General features: G+C 45.9%; 1 protein-coding gene across 1 annotated transcript in view; it reads left to right on the plus strand.

Moving 5' to 3' along the window:
• LOC137792810 (collagen alpha-1(XI) chain-like) overlaps nucleotides 1-17,989 on the plus strand; it is a 37,599-nt gene that overhangs the window by 18,509 nt on the left and 1,101 nt on the right. Inside the window, exons 14-65 of the mRNA XM_068588544.1 lie at nucleotides 53-109; nucleotides 525-578; nucleotides 676-729; nucleotides 899-952; nucleotides 1,037-1,090; nucleotides 1,173-1,226; nucleotides 1,331-1,375; nucleotides 2,240-2,293; nucleotides 3,055-3,099; nucleotides 3,183-3,236; nucleotides 3,322-3,366; nucleotides 3,443-3,496; nucleotides 3,582-3,626; nucleotides 4,082-4,135; nucleotides 4,766-4,810; nucleotides 4,940-5,101; nucleotides 5,599-5,652; nucleotides 5,773-5,826; nucleotides 5,921-5,965; nucleotides 6,545-6,598; nucleotides 6,733-6,777; nucleotides 6,970-7,023; nucleotides 7,797-7,850; nucleotides 7,936-7,989; nucleotides 8,589-8,696; nucleotides 8,796-8,885; nucleotides 8,970-9,023; nucleotides 9,225-9,332; nucleotides 9,711-9,818; nucleotides 9,907-9,960; nucleotides 10,053-10,106; nucleotides 10,700-10,807; nucleotides 10,940-10,993; nucleotides 11,091-11,144; nucleotides 11,244-11,297; nucleotides 11,398-11,451; nucleotides 11,598-11,705; nucleotides 12,377-12,430; nucleotides 12,884-12,937; nucleotides 13,052-13,105; nucleotides 13,346-13,399; nucleotides 13,487-13,594; nucleotides 13,693-13,746; nucleotides 13,922-13,975; nucleotides 14,072-14,179; nucleotides 14,342-14,395; nucleotides 14,809-14,844; nucleotides 14,927-14,980; nucleotides 15,109-15,421; nucleotides 15,615-15,727; nucleotides 15,894-15,962; nucleotides 17,515-17,748. Of these exons, the coding sequence (XP_068444645.1) occupies nucleotides 53-109; nucleotides 525-578; nucleotides 676-729; nucleotides 899-952; nucleotides 1,037-1,090; nucleotides 1,173-1,226; nucleotides 1,331-1,375; nucleotides 2,240-2,293; nucleotides 3,055-3,099; nucleotides 3,183-3,236; nucleotides 3,322-3,366; nucleotides 3,443-3,496; nucleotides 3,582-3,626; nucleotides 4,082-4,135; nucleotides 4,766-4,810; nucleotides 4,940-5,101; nucleotides 5,599-5,652; nucleotides 5,773-5,826; nucleotides 5,921-5,965; nucleotides 6,545-6,598; nucleotides 6,733-6,777; nucleotides 6,970-7,023; nucleotides 7,797-7,850; nucleotides 7,936-7,989; nucleotides 8,589-8,696; nucleotides 8,796-8,885; nucleotides 8,970-9,023; nucleotides 9,225-9,332; nucleotides 9,711-9,818; nucleotides 9,907-9,960; nucleotides 10,053-10,106; nucleotides 10,700-10,807; nucleotides 10,940-10,993; nucleotides 11,091-11,144; nucleotides 11,244-11,297; nucleotides 11,398-11,451; nucleotides 11,598-11,705; nucleotides 12,377-12,430; nucleotides 12,884-12,937; nucleotides 13,052-13,105; nucleotides 13,346-13,399; nucleotides 13,487-13,594; nucleotides 13,693-13,746; nucleotides 13,922-13,975; nucleotides 14,072-14,179; nucleotides 14,342-14,395; nucleotides 14,809-14,844; nucleotides 14,927-14,980; nucleotides 15,109-15,421; nucleotides 15,615-15,727; nucleotides 15,894-15,962; nucleotides 17,515-17,748 (3,765 nt within the window). The remainder of the gene's footprint in view (nucleotides 1-52; nucleotides 110-524; nucleotides 579-675; nucleotides 730-898; nucleotides 953-1,036; nucleotides 1,091-1,172; nucleotides 1,227-1,330; nucleotides 1,376-2,239; nucleotides 2,294-3,054; nucleotides 3,100-3,182; nucleotides 3,237-3,321; nucleotides 3,367-3,442; nucleotides 3,497-3,581; nucleotides 3,627-4,081; nucleotides 4,136-4,765; nucleotides 4,811-4,939; nucleotides 5,102-5,598; nucleotides 5,653-5,772; nucleotides 5,827-5,920; nucleotides 5,966-6,544; nucleotides 6,599-6,732; nucleotides 6,778-6,969; nucleotides 7,024-7,796; nucleotides 7,851-7,935; nucleotides 7,990-8,588; nucleotides 8,697-8,795; nucleotides 8,886-8,969; nucleotides 9,024-9,224; nucleotides 9,333-9,710; nucleotides 9,819-9,906; nucleotides 9,961-10,052; nucleotides 10,107-10,699; nucleotides 10,808-10,939; nucleotides 10,994-11,090; nucleotides 11,145-11,243; nucleotides 11,298-11,397; nucleotides 11,452-11,597; nucleotides 11,706-12,376; nucleotides 12,431-12,883; nucleotides 12,938-13,051; nucleotides 13,106-13,345; nucleotides 13,400-13,486; nucleotides 13,595-13,692; nucleotides 13,747-13,921; nucleotides 13,976-14,071; nucleotides 14,180-14,341; nucleotides 14,396-14,808; nucleotides 14,845-14,926; nucleotides 14,981-15,108; nucleotides 15,422-15,614; nucleotides 15,728-15,893; nucleotides 15,963-17,514; nucleotides 17,749-17,989) is intronic.

Consider the following 17,989-nt stretch of genomic DNA (forward strand, 5'->3'; position numbering starts at 1 on the left):
ACTGAAGTGTGTGTGTGTGTCACCGTCTGACTCCTTCCTCCTCCTCTTCTAGCTGGCTATGAAGGGACCTCCAGGGCCACTCGGCCTCAGGGGAAGACCCGGCCCACTGGTGAGCGAGATGAACCCGCCGTTTGAATCAGAGGATGAGGAGTGGGAGGGGACAGATGAAGAATCTGATTACTGGAGGATTATTTTTCTTTTCTTAGATTGCTTCCTGAAGAAGATGAAAGTACCGTAACAGTTTAGACGGACAAATGCAAAGCAAGGCATCAAAACACACACGTTGGATCTCGAGAATCCGGACACATCGCCTTGTTTCAACACGTCTTTAATAGTTGTTGCGCTCACGCTCTAATTAGCCAAACTACTGTACCTCACGACGTCACCCGGGAAGCAGAGTTTAATGAAAGCAAAAGCAGAAACCGTGACAATAGACGCCTTTTTAGATTTCAGATGGAGTCCGATGGACCCTGAAGCGGTAGACCTGTTTGAACAACTGAATGTTTTCATGTTTTCATTCCCAGGGTGCAACAGGTCCCTCTGGGCTGAAGGGGAGCAGCGGCGACAATGGGCCCGCGGTGAGTCCGCTGTTTGTCATGCCAACAAGCTCAGCACCTCAGTCCTTCTTGTACAACTCTTGAACTGCTCTCTTCCCCCCATACACTCCACCAACAGGGTCCTCCAGGACAGACGGGTCTCGCAGGCCAGAACGGACGACCTGGGAAAAGGGTGAGACTAATTACTGGAATCTTTTCTCAATAAATATCCTCCTCTGTTCTCTTATCATTATGGTCATAAAATAGTGGGTTTTTCAGTCAAACAGTTAAAGATTGTCAGTAAAGAACTCAACATTTCTAACTACTGTGTGTGTCTGTGTGTGTCTGTGTGTGATTTCTAGGGCCGAGCGGGTACAGATGGGGGCCGTGGTGCGATAGGAGAGCTTGGAGGAAAGGTGAAGAAGAACCAATGTCCTGCTGATAACCTACCGACTGCTCCGTCCTCCTATAATATGAACTAATCTGCGTCTTTTTCTCAGGGAGACAGAGGGTTTGATGGCCTGCCAGGTCTCCCTGGAAACAAAGGACACAGCGTAAGTTATCTGGCTGAATAAGTCAGTGGTGCTAAATCATAATCCAGATTGCCAACCTACATATGTGCGTGTGTTTTGTCAGGGAGAAAGGGGAAAGCCGGGTCTTGTCGGTCCTTCTGGAGAGCCGGGAGAAAGGGTGAGAGGTCACGGTGTTTAGCTGGTGTTCATGTTTTTTTCCGCAGGTTTGTGTTTGAGTCTGTGCAAGACGCGTTATTTTGTTGTTTGTGTTTTTCACACAAGGGCTCCGAGGGGCCAAACGGACCAAGAGGGCAACCAGGCGATGCTGTAAGTGTTGACGCGCAATCAGATGACAAAACACAATGAAAGAGATTATTTAAATGCGCTACCATTTGATTTCATGTGACTTTAGTCTCAGGAAGTGATCCAAAACGCATGCTGCATTTGTTGAGCTGTACACACAAACAGACTCTGCAGAAGTTTGGTGTATGCTCGCAAGCAGACTATGCTAAATATAGTCCACAAAATAGTGACGTTTATGAAGTCATTCAAAATGAACTGGAGGAGAAGGGATGTAGTCAAAGTGGATGAACTTTGTCACTGCTTCTTCATGCTTCTCCTTCAGAAAGTTACACATTTAATTTGTCCCAGCGTTAATTTGTGCACTGTGAAATCGAACCAGACTAAACAGAAAAATGAACAAACCTCTGATTCAGACTAGCCAAATGGCTTGTGAAAGGGCTCCAATCGGCGTGTTATATCTTGTCTAAAAGTCCAAAAAGACATGAGACTCATGATCTTTGCATCTAACTCTCAGCTAGAAAACAAATGTGTGTATTTCACCTTATGTCAAAGTATTAGAGCTTTGATTCCTTAAATCTATTCCACTTTCTTTGTATTCCACGATGGACAAAACTACAGGCGGTAACAAAACAAAAGAGAGGCTATGTCTTGTAATATAAAAAATAGATGCATTGCACTTCTATCCTAGTATATTGACATAAAATATCCCTGAGTCCCTTACTGAAACCCTAAAACAAAGTCTGGATCTTTAAACAACCCTTTGAAGGACAGAGGATTAGCCAAAGTACTTTCTAAAGTGATCCATTGTTCAAGTTGGTCCTCACAAAGATAGAAATACAAGGGCACACACACTCAATTATATTAACGTAACTGTGATGTGTGTTTCAGGGTTCCAGAGGTCTGAACGGCCCCAGAGGTCGTCCTGGACCTGCAGGCCAGCCTGTGAGTGTCTGCACACACACACACACACACACACACACACACACACACACACACACACACACACACACACACGTTAATCTTCCTTCTCGACAACAGTGCAGGACATAAAACAGCAGTAATTATCCTGCTGTCTCACCTCTGTGTTGAACCACGCAGTGAACACACAGCTCTGCTCACCAGCGACATGAATACAGCCGCGGTGTCACTATCGGATGGGGATGTTATTGCTCTCCGTTTGTTAACACAATGTCATGTAATTATTATCTCATCTGATAAAAATTACTGTCTCTCTGCCAAATACAACCTCTGCAAACACCCCCAAGCGTTTCTTCTTCTTCTTTGACTTCTTATTTGCATTTGTAGAAAACAAGTTAGCGCTCATAAGAATCTGAGAGCGTGCGGAGGAAGCTCTTTTTCTATTTGTAGAAAATATGTTTTTCTTTGTTCTAAGTTGGTTATTGAAGCCAAAACCAAGAAGGTGGCTGATAGTTTTCAGTTTCATTTAGTTTGTGTAACAAGCTTCAGGAACATTTCTGTTAAAGATACAAGGCGATGCCCCCTCTTTACTTATTTTCAGGGAAATATATATATGGCAATAGAGGGTACAACCATAAAATAAACACATAGAGGTCGATTAATACTTTCTTTATAGACTTGGCTACTCGCAGTCTCCTCGATTGTCCTTTTAGGTTTTATTAAAATGCTCCATTTCTGTCACTCAAGGACACAGAAGTACTAACGCCTCCTTTCTCCCCCCACAGGGCATTCGAGGAATTGACGGGGTTCAAGGTTCAAAGGGGAACATCGTGAGTATTCTGCAGGTGGTAGTAAAGACGGAAGTGCCCGATAACAAATGACTCCCTGTGACATTATTTCCTGTTTGTATCAGGGAGCCCTGGGGGAAATCGGAGCACCCGGACAGCAAGGCAACCCTGGCATTGTGGTACGAGCAGAGAACTGATACCCGCAAAATGTACTCGGTTGTTATGAATGCATGAACAGAAACTAATGCTCCATCTCTCCTACAGGGTTTCCCTGGTCCTCAAGGGTTAGTAGGGCTCCCAGGAGAGAAGGTAAGACACTTTTATTACAATTTTTCCACTTTGGGGTGAAGGAGTTGTGATCGACCCTCTGATCCTCGCCTCGTAGGGGCCTCAAGGGAAGAAAGGGATTCTGGGTCTACCAGGAAACGACGGTCCCTTAGTAAGTAACATGCATGTTTGTACGACTCTCATCGACACAAAGCGTAAGCCTAACTTCAGATGTTAACGAGCCTGCTTGTCATCAGGGTCACCCCGGAAGAGAAGGCACTCCGGGTGAAAAGGGACTGCCGGTAAGTCAGCTGTTCACATGTTGTGTTGCTGTTGTTACAGTTAACCGGAAGGATTCAACAAACAAGATATGACATGTTAATGACTGAGTTTTAGAGGAGCTAGTATGTAGATTTAGTTCAGGTTTTGTGCTAAGCTAAGCTAGTGGTTCTCAAACTGTGGGGCGTGACCCTCTAGTAGGGGAAAATTCAATTTTCTTTAATCTATTAATTAAAAAAGCACGGATGGAGGAGTCTCAAAAAGTTGGATCATTTTGTTTCCATGTTGTCGGGGCGGTGGGGCCCGAACATTTTGATTCCTCCAAAGTCAGGCGTGACAGAAAAAGTTTGACAACCACTGAGCTAAGCTAACACAAGCCGCTAGCTGGTAATAATGCTTTTGTCAATGTCTCAACAAGGAAACGAATAATCGCAAAATGTCGAGCTATTCTTTTTAATGTGTGTCTGTTCACTCGCAGGGTCCTTCGGGAGTGCAGGGCCCTGTCGGATACCCTGGACAACGAGGAGTTAAGGTGGGAAACGCACTCGCAAAGTATTCCTGTGACTCTGCTTTTCCTTCCCAGCGAAGGAGTTGAAGTGTCAAGAGAGAGCGTGAGGGTAACATGGAGCGTGAGACGGACGGGCTACGAGCGGCGTACCGGGCTTCCTTCGTCGGTTCACTGGGCTCGGCCTGAGAGACAAAGCGAGGGCGCTCAGACATCCGACGGGAGCTCGCGGTTGAGCCGCTGCTCCTTCGAAAGAGGCCAGATGAAGCGGTCCGGGCATCTGATCAGGATGCCTCCTGGGCGCCGCCCCCGTTAGAGATTTTCTAGTAACGCGTCAAGGTCCCCCAGGAAGAGCTGCAAGAACGGATAAGCGGATGAAAATGGATGAACAGACGGGACAGCTGTCCGTCGGAAAAAAAAGGAGGCTCGCTTTTGTAGTTTACGTTTCTGAGGCATCGTCACGTCGCCATTTCCTAGTCTAAAGAATACACAGGTTTAGGTTTCTACTCCCCAACAGGGAGGTTTGTATGGCAAAGCATGCAAGTACTTTGATATGCTTGCTTCCTCGTGAAGATGTCATCAGCAGCCAGGAACGTAACGTCAGCGTTTCATGTTTTCTTGTTGACTTCCTGTTTGTGTTTCTCTCCCGTTTGACAGGGAGCAGACGGCATAAGAGGATTAAAGGGAAGCAAGGGGGAAAAGGTGAGAGAGTTCAGTCTGAGATCATTCAGGATGTTCGGTGCGTCTGATGACAACATGTCATTTCTGAATTTTTACGACCTGAAATAAAAACCGGATTCCCTTTCTGTCTCCGAATCTTTCCGCCTGCAGGGGGAGGACGGTTTCTCTGGGTCCAAAGGGGAGATGGGAGCCAAAGGGGACGACGGAGACAACGGAGTTCCAGGCGCCCGAGGAGAAGACGGGCCTGAGGGGCCCAAAGGACAGATGGGTCCTATAGGAGAAGCTGGGTCTTCTGGTATTTTTGGAGAGAAGGTACAAACGCAAAAATCTACAAAAATCTGATAATATAATATCACTACCGTTGAAATCTGTGGAATCAATGTTGCTTCCAGACCTCTTTTCCTCTGTGTTTGAGTGGTCGTAGGAACCCCCAAATTGTTTCCAATACTTGTGTTTATTGTATGTATTTGTTCAGCAAAGTCTTGGGGAAAAATTCATACCTGAAAAAAATCCCAATATAAATATCTTTTAAAATCACTCATCGTAAAATCACTCATCGTAATCTGTGACATAAATCACAATAAAACAAACCCTTGGACTCTTAAGGAGGAATTTTAGTGAAAAAAACTGTGTCATTCGGTTCAAAAATAGAAAAATTACATATTTTATGCCAAAAAATTGACTGAATGGGACATGCTGGGACTTAAAATTGGCCCGGGAGGATTTTGGCGTACGGTTTCCAAAAGGTTAAGTTGTATTAGAAGTTCTTAAACTTGTACAAGTTAAGAGTCACTCTGGTGGTTTTTCAGGGGAAACTGGGAGTTCCTGGGCTGCCGGGATATCCAGGGAGACTGGGGCCGAAAGTAAGACAAATGAAATGACTAAAATAATCAACAATCAATTCTATTAATCTTAACAGCTTACAGATATTGTGGATATCGTTTATTGAAAGTGAATGTGTACTCCTTCCTCTCACTCTTCAGGGCTCTGATGGATTTCCTGGTTCACTGGGAGCTGCAGGAGAGAAAGGGAAGAAAGTGAGGAGACGGTTTAAAAATCCTGATTATTGATCTTGTATCAGAAAAATCAGACGTTTCTCATTAATGTTCTGTCTCGTTTGGTGTCGGCCAGGGTCCTGCAGGACAGCCAGGAGGCGCAGGCCAGCGGGGTCCGAATGTGAGTGATGAAATGTCTCAAAGCAATTAGTCGGCAATACATTTGTACAGAAAGTGAGGTTATTTTTTTTAATATATATGATTAATTCTAATTCTACTCTTAGAGATAAGATAAGATAATCCGTTTCTAGTCCCTCAGTGGGGAAATTACAGGATTACAGCAGCACTGCTCACAGTAACACAATAACATAAAAAGAATCATGTAATATAAATAAATAGTATAACGTTTTTTTTAAATAAGCAGTAAAATAGAATATTAAATTCACAGATGGAATAAAAATATATATAATATATAAAAGGTGATCATAAGTTGTGCTTGCAGTTGGAAAATGATCACCAACCACCAGGTAAATGCTGGCGTTGAGATTCGCCTCTCCAGCCACCCAAAACGAGTGGATGTAGATTTTGTTGTCCACTCTGGCAGGTGGACAACAAAAGTTTATTTCCCAACCCTGGTTGCTTCTGCAGCTTGTTTCTGCTGCACTAAAATACTCAGGTATCGCAGGTTTTTCAAAACAGTTTGAACTATCTGTCGCCGTTCGGCTAACGCGAGGCCTCACACATGTTTCCTTTACCGCAGGGCGCACGAGGTGGCAGAGGGGCGAAAGGGCCGACCGGGAAATCAGGAGAAAAGGTCAGCTGACTCTCCTCTCGGCCAATAGGAGCACACCCCCCCCCCCCCTCTCATCAGTCACTGCTAATGGGTGAATGCACTATTTAGCGGTTAGCTTCTATCCGTCATGTTCTCCTCTCCTCCATGTTTCATAGGGCGCCTCCGGACATGATGGACCCTCGGGATCCCCCGGAGAGAGGGTAATAAAAACACGGTTAATATATGTAATAAAATTAGGTTGTCCTGTTTTTATACATATCATACATGTTTTTATCTGTTACTGCTGTCCTAACTTTTTGTTTTTTTACAATGACAATAAATATATCCTTATCCTTATCCTAAATTGATTGACCAGTTAATTTACTGGTTATGTTTTCACATTTTTTTTAAAGGGGCCTCAAGGGCCACAAGGAAGGAATGGAGAGCCAGGACCTAAAGGCTCAGGCGTGAGTTGTGACACACACACACACACACACACACACACACACACACACACACACACACTTAAAGTTGATGCATATTCTTTAGATTTACTCCACCGCGTCACTCCTCTCCACCCAGTCTTCTCTTGATTTGGGACGAATCGTGTAAATACAACGTACTAAATTTGTAAAGCATACTCTCTTCAATCTTCCTGAAAAGGTGGAAAACAATCAAATGGATTGGGCATAAAAGAGCAACAGACTTGTTTTGAGCAGTGGTGGACAGTACAAATGATCCATAGCATTGGTCAGTAACACAACAAGAACAAAACACAGTCTCAAACCTCACCCTCACACATAAATAAAGCAAAACCAGAACATTCCTCCACCTGCACATTGGAAACACGATCTTTCAAAAATACAAAAAGTTCCAAACCTCGACGAACAGAGTTTGACCTCTAAGACGGTATCGGATTTTGATCCAATATCGTAGCTTGGATGGCAGGTGGTATTTTGTTGTGGTGCAGGCTGAAAGCTGTCAATATTTCATGCTGCTTCGGGAGCCTTAATGGTTTCCTGACAAAAAAAATATCATTCTGGCCGAGAAGGCGCCGGAAAGAAATCCTCGTCCTTTCCGTTTATGAATCACCTCCAGGTGACGGCGGCTGCTCTTGAGTGGTTGACAGCTCAATGAATAAAGCGCTTTTTTATCTTAAGCTTCCATTCATTTCTCACCTTGGTCTCTGCCCGTGTGTGTGTGTGTGTGTGTGTGTGTGTGTGTGTGTGTGTGTGTGTAGGGTCCAGCTGGGAAAGACGGACTTCCAGGTCACCCGGGTCAAAGAGGAGAGCCGGTGAGTGATGTCAAAGTTCACACACACATATCGTACTCACACACACCTTACTTTGGTTTCCACCCATCTTTCTTTGTGACTGCAGGGATTTCAAGGGAAGACGGGGCCTCCAGGACCCTCAGGTGTTGTGGGGCCACAGGTGAGTTCAACTATGTGACTTCTTTCTGTCACGTAAAATATTCCTCCGGCCTTGTGCTTCGTGTCTGTGGTGGAGGGCATAAGCACCGCCCCTTTCAAAAGTCTGCTTTTGTCCCAGAACTATTCAAGTAAGCGCCCAAATCTTGCCTTAGCGACTCAATGCTTCGAATCGGGTTGTAACATCACTCAACGGGTCGAGTTTGTTCTTTCGATAAAAAAGAGTCGCTGCATATTAACGCATCAGGGAAGATAACGACTCATTAGTGGATAAGTTAGCTGGCTAGGAACACAAGATGAAGGCATCGGTTTCACTCAAAACTAAATGATGCTACAATAAAGCTGTCAAACTTTGACTTTATTGACTGACAAATGTATATTTTGAATTGACAGACACCATATGTGTAATTCATAGCACAGTTTAATTCATTAAATAAGCTTATTAAATGTGTCTCTCGTCGTTTACGATTGTAATTTTTTTTTTTTTTACAAAATAAGGTCTTGTGGGTGACACCAGAACGGGAGGGACTTCATCTCTCTATTTTACGACGAACCTAACGACCTTCGTGTGTGTGTGTGTGTGTGTGTATGTGTGTGTTTCAGGGCAAATCAGGTGAATCCGGTCCTACGGGGGACCGAGGTCACCCAGGGTCACCAGGTGTACCTGGAGAGCACGGTTTACCAGGCGCCGCCGGGAAGGAAGGCGGGAAAGTAAGCCGACACTTAGACACTGATCGCCAAAACGTCTTCAGCGGATTCGCCGTTCGTGTTTTTTTTTTCCAATCGTCTGACGTTTCCTTTGCGTCTCAGGGGGATCCAGGTTTACCTGGGACATTCGGGAAGAGCGGTCCTCCAGGACTGAAAGGGTTCAGGGGGAGCAGAGGCGCCCCGGGAATTACGGTAAAGAAAACTCCATACAAATGGCTTGATTTATATTGTGAATTATTCCAGCTACATAGTTAATACAACGTATGATCCTTCCAGGGACCTCCCGGGCTGAAAGGAGGATCAGGACCGACAGGAACCCCAGGAGCCGTAGTGAGTTACAGTCCACCTCCTTTTGTTCTGGATCACTTCTCAATCTGTTTTGTGTTTTGTGAAATCAAAGCATATTTCTTGGGTTGCGTGTGCGTTCAGTGCAATATTCAATACAACACTCCTGCGGTTTTGACGCAGCGGTTACTGCTTCAGTTCTTCTAATTGCGAAGACGTTCAAGGACCGGCGTGTTCTGTCTGCAGGGGTCGACGGGCGAGAGGGGCCCTCCTGGAACCGCAGGAGCCATCGGACAGCCTGGTCGGGCCGGAGCGATCGGAGGACCTGGACCAATGGGAGAGAAGGGCGAGCCTGTAACTACGTCTCCTTCTTTCTACGTCACTATATCTAGTAGTTATTTACGTGTGTGTGTGTGTGTGTGTGTGTGTGTGTGTGTGTGTGTGTGTTGCAGTGGCGGTCCGTGGTGTTGGCCACTAGGCCAGCTGTGATAATTTAAAAAAAATAAAATAAAATGTAACCAACGATTTCTACAGCCACCACTAACTTTATAAACCATCTGACCCGGCGTTTGTGTGTGTCTGTGATTGTGTGTGTGATTGTACAGCACCACTGCGTGAGTCATATTATGAACTAGCTATAACTTTGTAATTTTCTTTAAGCCAGCAGAGGAGGCTTATAGCCGGTGTTTCTAATGCAGGATGACACGTGTTCAATGCGTCTGTGTTTTACAGGGAGACAAGGGTCCGGTGGGACCGGCGGGTCAGGATGGAGAGCAGGGTCCGTTGGGGATGCTCGGGGCGACGGGCCCCGCAGGTCCTCCAGGGGACGACGGGGATAAGGTGACACGTCCGCGAGTCGAAGAGGCAAAGAGAAAGAGAGTGCGTGTTTGTGCTGCGATGATACATCTTTCTGCGTGTGCGTCCACAGGGGGAGCAAGGAGAATCCGGGCAGAAAGGCAGCAAAGGAGACAAAGGAGAAGGAGTGAGTCTGGAGAAGAACATCACCGTGGACTGTTCGCTCTTATCACAATGAGATCTGATCATGTCTTCATGTTTCTCTCTCCCGCTCCACAGGGCCCCCAAGGCCCCACTGGCACTCAAGGTGTAATCGGTCAGTCAGGACTTCCGGTGAGTCCAATCTCCTCTCCGTTCAGTGTCTTCAAAACGGAAAGACCTCAAATCGCACTGTTGCGCAGTCGTGATGAGACTTTGGTGAATCCCACAAGTCCACAAAATTATTCATTTTTGTTCCGTTATTTATTCTGTTTAAGGACATTTATTTAAAAAAGTGGTCCTTCAGACTTTTTTGCTTTCTTGTTGAGCATCCTCAAGAGGATGGATGTAAGCCCACTGATAAACATGGCCACTTAATTGGAACAAAGACCAGATTGTAAATACTCTCAGCCAGAAAACCCATAAGCGTATTCCCCGAAATATCTAACTGTTGCTTTCAACAGTGACCTTAAGCTGCACTCGTAAACCAAAAAGTCCAAACATCCCACTTTTTTGGGGGGTATTTTGCAAACTGGCCTTTCTCCCAGTCCTTCCCAATCATAATACTTCATAAATAATAACCTATTGGTACTTTGCGTAGATCCTTCTCTGAGTCATGCACCGCCAAAACGACCGGTTTCAACTGGAATTACATCACATTAGTGCAGTAAACAAAATACTTAACATTTAAAAGGTCATAAAGACAGTCTCTTCTCCTGCGTATCCAGGGTGTAGATGGACAGCTGGGCCCGCGGGGCCAGCAGGGCATGTACGGTCCCAAAGGAGATGAGGGACTCCGCGGCTTCAAGGGCTCCAGGGGACCAATAGGATTACAGGTGAGACCTGAGCGTCAGTCAGGATGTGGACCACTGAAGCAGCATCTGCATGAACAGACGGCGTGACGTCGTCTCTCTTCGCTTAAATCCTCTGATCCAGTGTGTGTGTGTGTGTGTGTGTGTGTTTCTCAGGGTATGCCTGGAATGCCGGGAGAGAAGGGTGAGAGCGGACACGGGGGTCTAATGGTGAGCTCCTGCTTCGAAGCTCTGTCCCTTATTCACGTCACATGTTCACACAAATGAATAAACTGATTACTGTGACTTCTTCCTCGCCTCGTTTCAGGGTCCGCCTGGTCAGCAAGGCCCCTCTGGTCCTCAAGGGCCGATCGGCGGACAGGTGAGCCTCACAGTAACGTTCATGCGTCGCCGTTGAGTCGAGCACTCGTTTTGAAATGTGGAGAAATACTAAAAGACTGCTTCTTTCTGCTCTGTGAAGGGTCCGGTCGGTCGCCCCGGGATGATAGGACAGCCGGGTGTTGTTGGAGAGAAGGTAAAGAAATGGGCGGCTCCAACTTGCGTGTGCGTGTAGCGTGAGGACGCCGTTCCTTCCTGGGTTGCTGACGCTTTATCTCTCTTTCTCTCTCTCTCAGGGGGAGGACGGCGAGGCCGGTGACCCGGGATCTGCCGGCGCTCCGGGAAGACTTGTGAGTTTCGTTCGCTCGTTTCAAAGTTTGCTCTCTTTCAAACGGGGCTCCCACAGATGTCCTTCAGCCGATACTGTGAGCGGCCTTTGCTCGGCCTCCTCTCGGCTCGGCCTCATCGCTCTGCTCTGCTCCTCCTGCTACTTTAGGGAGGAAAAGGAGACCAGGGGGAGAAGGGAGATACGGGCCTTTCGGGATCAGCCGGTCCTCCAGGAGCCAGGGGCCTGACGGGGGAGGACGGAGCCAAGGGCAACGCTGTGAGAAACGATCACACGGACCGCTCTTCAATACCGTTAATACTGTCCAACATGATGCAACAGGAAGTGCTGCAATACACGTGAAACCACGTGGCTTCTCGAGCTGTTGGCTGGAAAAGAAAGAAATATCCATTTCGATGAATTTCCTGGTGATTCAGTTTGGTTTAATATAAGTACAGCAATCGACTGAACTCCTGTTAAAGGTAACCAGCGTAGCAGATCTCAGGAACTCACAGCTCAGCTTTTGACCAGTGAAATTCATGCAATTTGGGACGTTTTAAAAATACTGATTTCAAAATCTCAATAAGTAGAAGGACTCTAGATATGATAAATATGACTCTAGATATAATATATATGACTCTAGATATGAAAAATATGACTCTAGATATGATAAATATGACTCTAGATATGATATATATAACTAGATTTGTTAGATGTGACTCTAGATATGACTCTAGGTATGATAGATGGGACTCTAGATATGACTCTAGATATGATAGACACTCTATAAGGACTCTAGATATTTCAAATAATGTATTAAAAATGGGCAAGAAAGCTGATTGAACACATTTTGATACTTTCCTCTTCAGTGAACCTTATCGGGCATTACAGGATTGAAAGGACGTTAATGTTCTATAATTTGATGCTGAACCAGCTCATCTCTCCCTCAGGGTCCTCCAGGGCTCACCGGGGACCTCGGACAGCAGGGCGAGGCCGGACCCAACGTGAGCGCCTTCTTCAAATCATTTTACGGAAACATCCGGCGAAATTTCCCGAGCTGACCCAAACCTATCTCTCTGGGATTAAAAACACATAACGTCCCTTTGTTTTGAGGATGCCACTGGAATATTTAGTCTTTCTGACTTTACGAAGGATCTATTTTCAGTGATAGAAACCGAATCAAAGATCAACTCACATAATGATTTATATTAATGTTTTATTTTGGAAAGATGTATGGAAAAGCCACGTACCCCCGTATCCTCATGGGAGGATATTTATTTAATCTTTTTCTTTTGGGATTTTTGGAGAAATTAAACACGTGATCAACTGATGTTATCAGATAACATGTCTCATAATTAACAGCTTTCATGTTGCCATAAAGACATCTTCAGACATATTATTCAGTGTAAAAGAAGCGTCCTTATCATCTGTCTTCACTTTCTGTCGTCCCTCGTCAGGGTGTGGACGGTCTGCCCGGGTCTAAAGGAGACACAGGGGACCCTGGGAAATCTGTGAGCTCCGCCCTTCTACGTCACACACCGCAACATCCACGACACTATCATTCATGAACATGAAAGGTGCAGTCATCGTCATAGTATTGAAGGAGTTTCTTCCTATTTTCTCAGGGACCCCAAGGAGCACCAGGAGAACCAGGACCATCCGGAGCTCCCGGGCGAAGGGTTTGTGTTTTGTTTTTTTTGTGTTCTCTTGGATTATGCTACTTGCCTGTCTTGGCCAGGTCTCCCTCAAAAAAGATCTTTTAATCTCAATTGGACTCTCCTGGTTGAAAAAAGGTTTAAATAAAAATATAAAATAGTTCTGAAAGAGTAAGTAAAATAATATAAATGCATTGGTTGTGTGTGTTTGTTTATCTTACGTCTGTGTCAGAGTTTAAAATGTTGTGAATTGTTGCTCTTCAGGGCCACTTGGGGAAACCCGGAAAAGAAGGAAAGGGGGGTCTGAAAGGAGCGAAGGTGAGCGTCTGGAAGCATCTCTGCGAGGAAGAACATCTGTATGCTCGCAGCTTCTGAAGGGCGCCATGTTCTCCGTTTTTGTAACAGGGTGCTCCCGGTTTGGAGGGGCCCGTAGGGAAGACGGGGCCCGTGGGCGCCCAGGGACACCCAGGCAAGTCGGGCCCTCAAGGTCTGAGAGGGATCCCCGGCCCCGGAGTAAGTCAGGCAGCGAAAGCATGAAGCGGCTGAAGCGGAGCGTGAAAAAAAAGATGGAGGTTAAAACTCTTGTGTGTGTGTGTGTGTGTTTCTCTCAGGGGGAGCAGGGTTTAAATGGACCACCGGGCCAAACAGGACCCCCGGGCCCCATGGTGAGAGGACCCAATTAAAAACATAGCACAGAAAGAAAACAGTTTTAAATCATATTAAGAAATTGAAAAAAATAGTTTAGAGACGGGATGATAAAACACATTCAGCTGATTCTGTCACTGTGATGAATGAATTATTTCAACGTGTGTTTAATCCCATCATGACTTTGTTCCTCAGGGTCCATCGGGATTACCAGGACTCAAGGGAGACCATGGCAAGAAGGGAGACAAGGTGCGCGCACGCTCACACGCACATATAAAAACATTCGCTCTGACCTCGACACCCTGAGCTTTGACCCCTGACAGCGTATTTGTGCCACCTGTGCAGGGCCACGGCGGCCTCATAGGTCTGATTGGCCCACCGGGGGACATCGGAGAGAAGGGCGACAGAGGACTGCCGGGAAACCAGGGCCTGCTGGGTCCCAAAGGAGACGAGGTGCTGAACATGTAGACAGACAATGAGACAAAAGGCCCTGATTGGCGGCAGCCTGTCAGTTAATCCATCTTTAGAGGAGAAAGCTGGCAAATGTTCGATACGTCTCTATATCTCACGTGTTCTCGCTATCTGACTGTTTGGTGTCTTTCATGGTTGCATCAGGGTGGAGGCGGTTCAGCAGGACCCAACGGCCCCCCCGGCCCCAGTGGGCTAGCTGTGAGTACACACACCATGACGTTGACATTCACTACCGATCGTGTGACAAGTTGAAAGATGTTTTGAGATTGTTTTCAAATCTGGAGTGGATTACTTCAGTCGTGATCTTTTCTACAGGCTGTGTCATACATGTATGTAACTGTTGAAAGATGTGTTGATTTCATTGTCTGTCTGGTTTGGAATGTGGTTTGTGTCGAGGGATCGTTTTGAGATCGTTTTGAATCATTTGAGATCGTTTTGTTCTGGAGTCTGGGCTCGATTGCTTTGGTCTGCACCTGTACATATCGCTGCATTCCAGTGAAGTTTTTGCTGATAGAAACTACTTGATCACTCTCGTGATTATTTCTCCGCGTTTTCAGTTGTGTAACAATCGCGACATTGTTCATCTTTTAACTCTTTACTTCTTCTCGCAGGGTGCTATTGGTATGAAGGGCTCTAAAGGAAACCAGGTAACTGTGATTGCTCTTTGTTTTATTTGATTTCATTAGTCAGCACTGTCACGTTATTTAACAAATCTGTGCACGTATTTAGGGCCCAATTGGTCCCAGAGGAGACACCGGGCCTGCAGGACCTCCAGGTCTACCAGTGAGTTCTGCTTGCATACATTTAGAACATCAACCAACCACACAACTCTCATAAGTCATAATTAACACACAATGTGCTGCTTCCTCAACCTGTCCTCTGTCTCCTCTCTTCTCCTCTCCTCTCCTCAGGGAAGGCCAGCTGTTGGCATGTCCCCTCTGCCCGAGAGTGGACGGCGAAGGAGAACCCACACCTCGGTGGATGGCGCTGCACTTGAAGAGGAGGCGATGGACAGAAGAGGCGAGGAGGAGTGGATGCAGGGCGATCAGGCGCAGCAGGCCGGTCAGATGAAGGAGAAGGAGGGCCAAGGCATGGAGGAGGTGTTTGCGTCTCTGTCCTCCATGAAAGTGGAGGTGGATGGTCTGCGTAACCCAATGGGGACGTTCCACAGCCCCGCCCGCACCTGCAAGGAGCTGTGGATGCTCCACCCAGAGCTCCCCAACGGTACTTCATCAGTCGTCGCTCGCCACTTGTTTCCACAGTCCAACCTCATGTTTTACAATTGTATTCACTCTCTGCCTGTGTGTTATCTGAGACCATCTGTATGGTTTTACTCTGGTTGGTGACAGTATTAGTCTTGAGGTTTGTTCACCCCCCCTCCGTCTGCCCTCCACCACTCTCCTCCGTCTCTCTCCAGGTGATTACTGGATAGATCCCAACCAGGGTTGCCATAGAGACTCCTTCAAGGTGTTTTGTAACTTCACTGCACAGGGAGAGACGTGTCTGCAGCCTGACAAGAAGTTCCAGTCGGTTAGTACACACACACACACACACATACACACACATGTAGACGTATGCACACACATGCAGACGTATGCACACATACGCACACACACACCTGTTCAAAGCCAACAGCAGACTGAACGACTCCTCAGGAAGAGATTAAACTGCATTCTTTCATCATTTCTGCCATCAGGTGAAGTTGGCAGCTTGGAAAGGGGAGAAGTCCGACACCTGGTACAGTAAATTCAGGAAAGGGAAACAGGTACGGGGGGGTGTGTGATGGTTTTTTGCACGATATCGATGAACGTCAGTGTGTGTTTTTGTTCATGACTCCACGGAGGAGGATTTCAGAGGAGAAACGGTTTAATCGCTGATTTGGCGGATGCTAATTAGCAGCAATTGTTGGCGATAGAAAGGTACTTGTTTTATTAAGTGGGCACTCAAAGCAGCGTTTACAACATTCTGCATTATTAAAGGTGATCTACGACGCTGCTCAGTTTTTAAAAATTATTAAATAATGTATCATTACACAGCGAGCAAAGCTGCGTGATAAAATGATCTGAGGCTCGTTTGTCTCTCCGATTACTCACACAGCACTTAAAGGAGTTAAGTTCCCATCAGCCACACTGCTCGGGCGTCGTTTGTCTCGGCACTACGGAAGTGACAGAAGAGTCGCGGCGAGTCTTAGTTACTCGAGGAGCAGACAGTCACAGTAAACACTACACAAGACGTCGTACTATAAGACTGATGGACGTCTGTCAGCGAGGCGTTCAGCTGTTACTTCTGCTGAGCGGCAAACAAAATGGTCGTGGAGTTCTGCGTAAGGACGAGTCGATGTGAAATATGTTTCTCCAGCAAAAGGACCGCTGCGGCCTCGAGAGACGACGGCCGCTGGTTCGCTTCGGGGATTTACAATCTTTATGATGTCTTTTCATTACGTCGGGGGGATTGCGGTCTTGAGACACTATCTCGTTTTCTTTCATAATAAAAGGAAACTGAAGCGCGGGAACAAAGGTTAACCGCTAAACTAACTAACAGTGACGGTTCATAATGTTCATTATAAATGGGAGATGATATTACTGCGTATTGGCTTTGAGCCGCGTGATCAATCATTGGAGAAGTGTTGGGAAAGCCTTTTTAAAGACCTTTTTTTTTATTGAGGAGTGAGAAAAGCAGATAGTATTTATAGCTCCTCTAACTTTAATAGACCAAACAGGTCTTGTTGATTAAATCATCTGCAGTTTGTTTTTATGCTACGGCCCCCCTTTAAAAATGTGAATATATATTTATATTCCCAGGATTTGTGTAAGAACAAATCATTTGTTCTTAATGACGCCCCTCGTTAAATAAATATTAAATTAAAAAACAACAATAATCTTTTATACACATCCATTTTTATTCGAACGAGCTTCGGTCCAGAAAAATATTTATACATTCAGGATTTTCAGAGTCCAGCTGACTTTGCCAGCAAGCTGACATATTTGTCTTTTAGTGAAATAATTTTTAAAAAAAGGATGTATTCTTATGACTTTGGTAATCTGTGGGGTTTTCTTTTTAATCTAAATTGCGCTGCAAATAGGAAGATGTCAACAATGTTGCGTTTTTAGTGTAATCAAATTGTGTATAATCCAGTGTTTTCCATTACTAAGGTATACTGTATGCTTTGGAATTCTCATTGTTAGTTTAAATACTGTATTATACACCGAGATTTCATAAAATGTTTGGTCATAAATGTGGTTTAAAGTCATAAAAAAGTCATGGTAATCCATTGGTCAAAACGTGTATAAGATGTGATTCCCGGGCGTCTCCTCCAGATTTCCTACACCGGGACGGACGACGTTCCCGTCCACGTGGTCCAGCTGACCTTCCTGCAGCTGCTGAGCGCCACGGCCAAGCAGACCTTCACCTACCACTGCCTCAACTCCGCCGCCTGGCTGCACGCCGCCACCTACAGCCACCAGCACGCGCTGCGCTTCCGAGGCGCCAACGGGGAGGAGCTAACGCACGAGAACACGCATTACATCAGCGCGCTGTACGACGGGTGTCAGGTGGGTACTCAACGCAGGAAGGCGTACATTTTGTGCATAAAAAGCTGTTGTAACTCCAAGGTACATCGTGCAATCCGCCCAAAATGTATCACGCATGACGCCGGTGCGGGCCTGAGCACATTTACATGGAGAAATCATCACATTGTCATAGCGCCACCTGTTGGCGAAAGGAAATCAGCCAGACGGCATCATATAATTTACATGATGTGATCTAAAATAAGATAAAATAAAATAATCCTTT

This window comes from Clinocottus analis, unplaced genomic scaffold, assembly GCF_023055335.1.
Source record: "Clinocottus analis isolate CAN_PGR_092001 unplaced genomic scaffold, fCliAna1.0.p SCAF_22, whole genome shotgun sequence".
NCBI classification, from domain to species: domain Eukaryota; kingdom Metazoa; phylum Chordata; class Actinopteri; order Perciformes; family Cottidae; genus Clinocottus; species Clinocottus analis.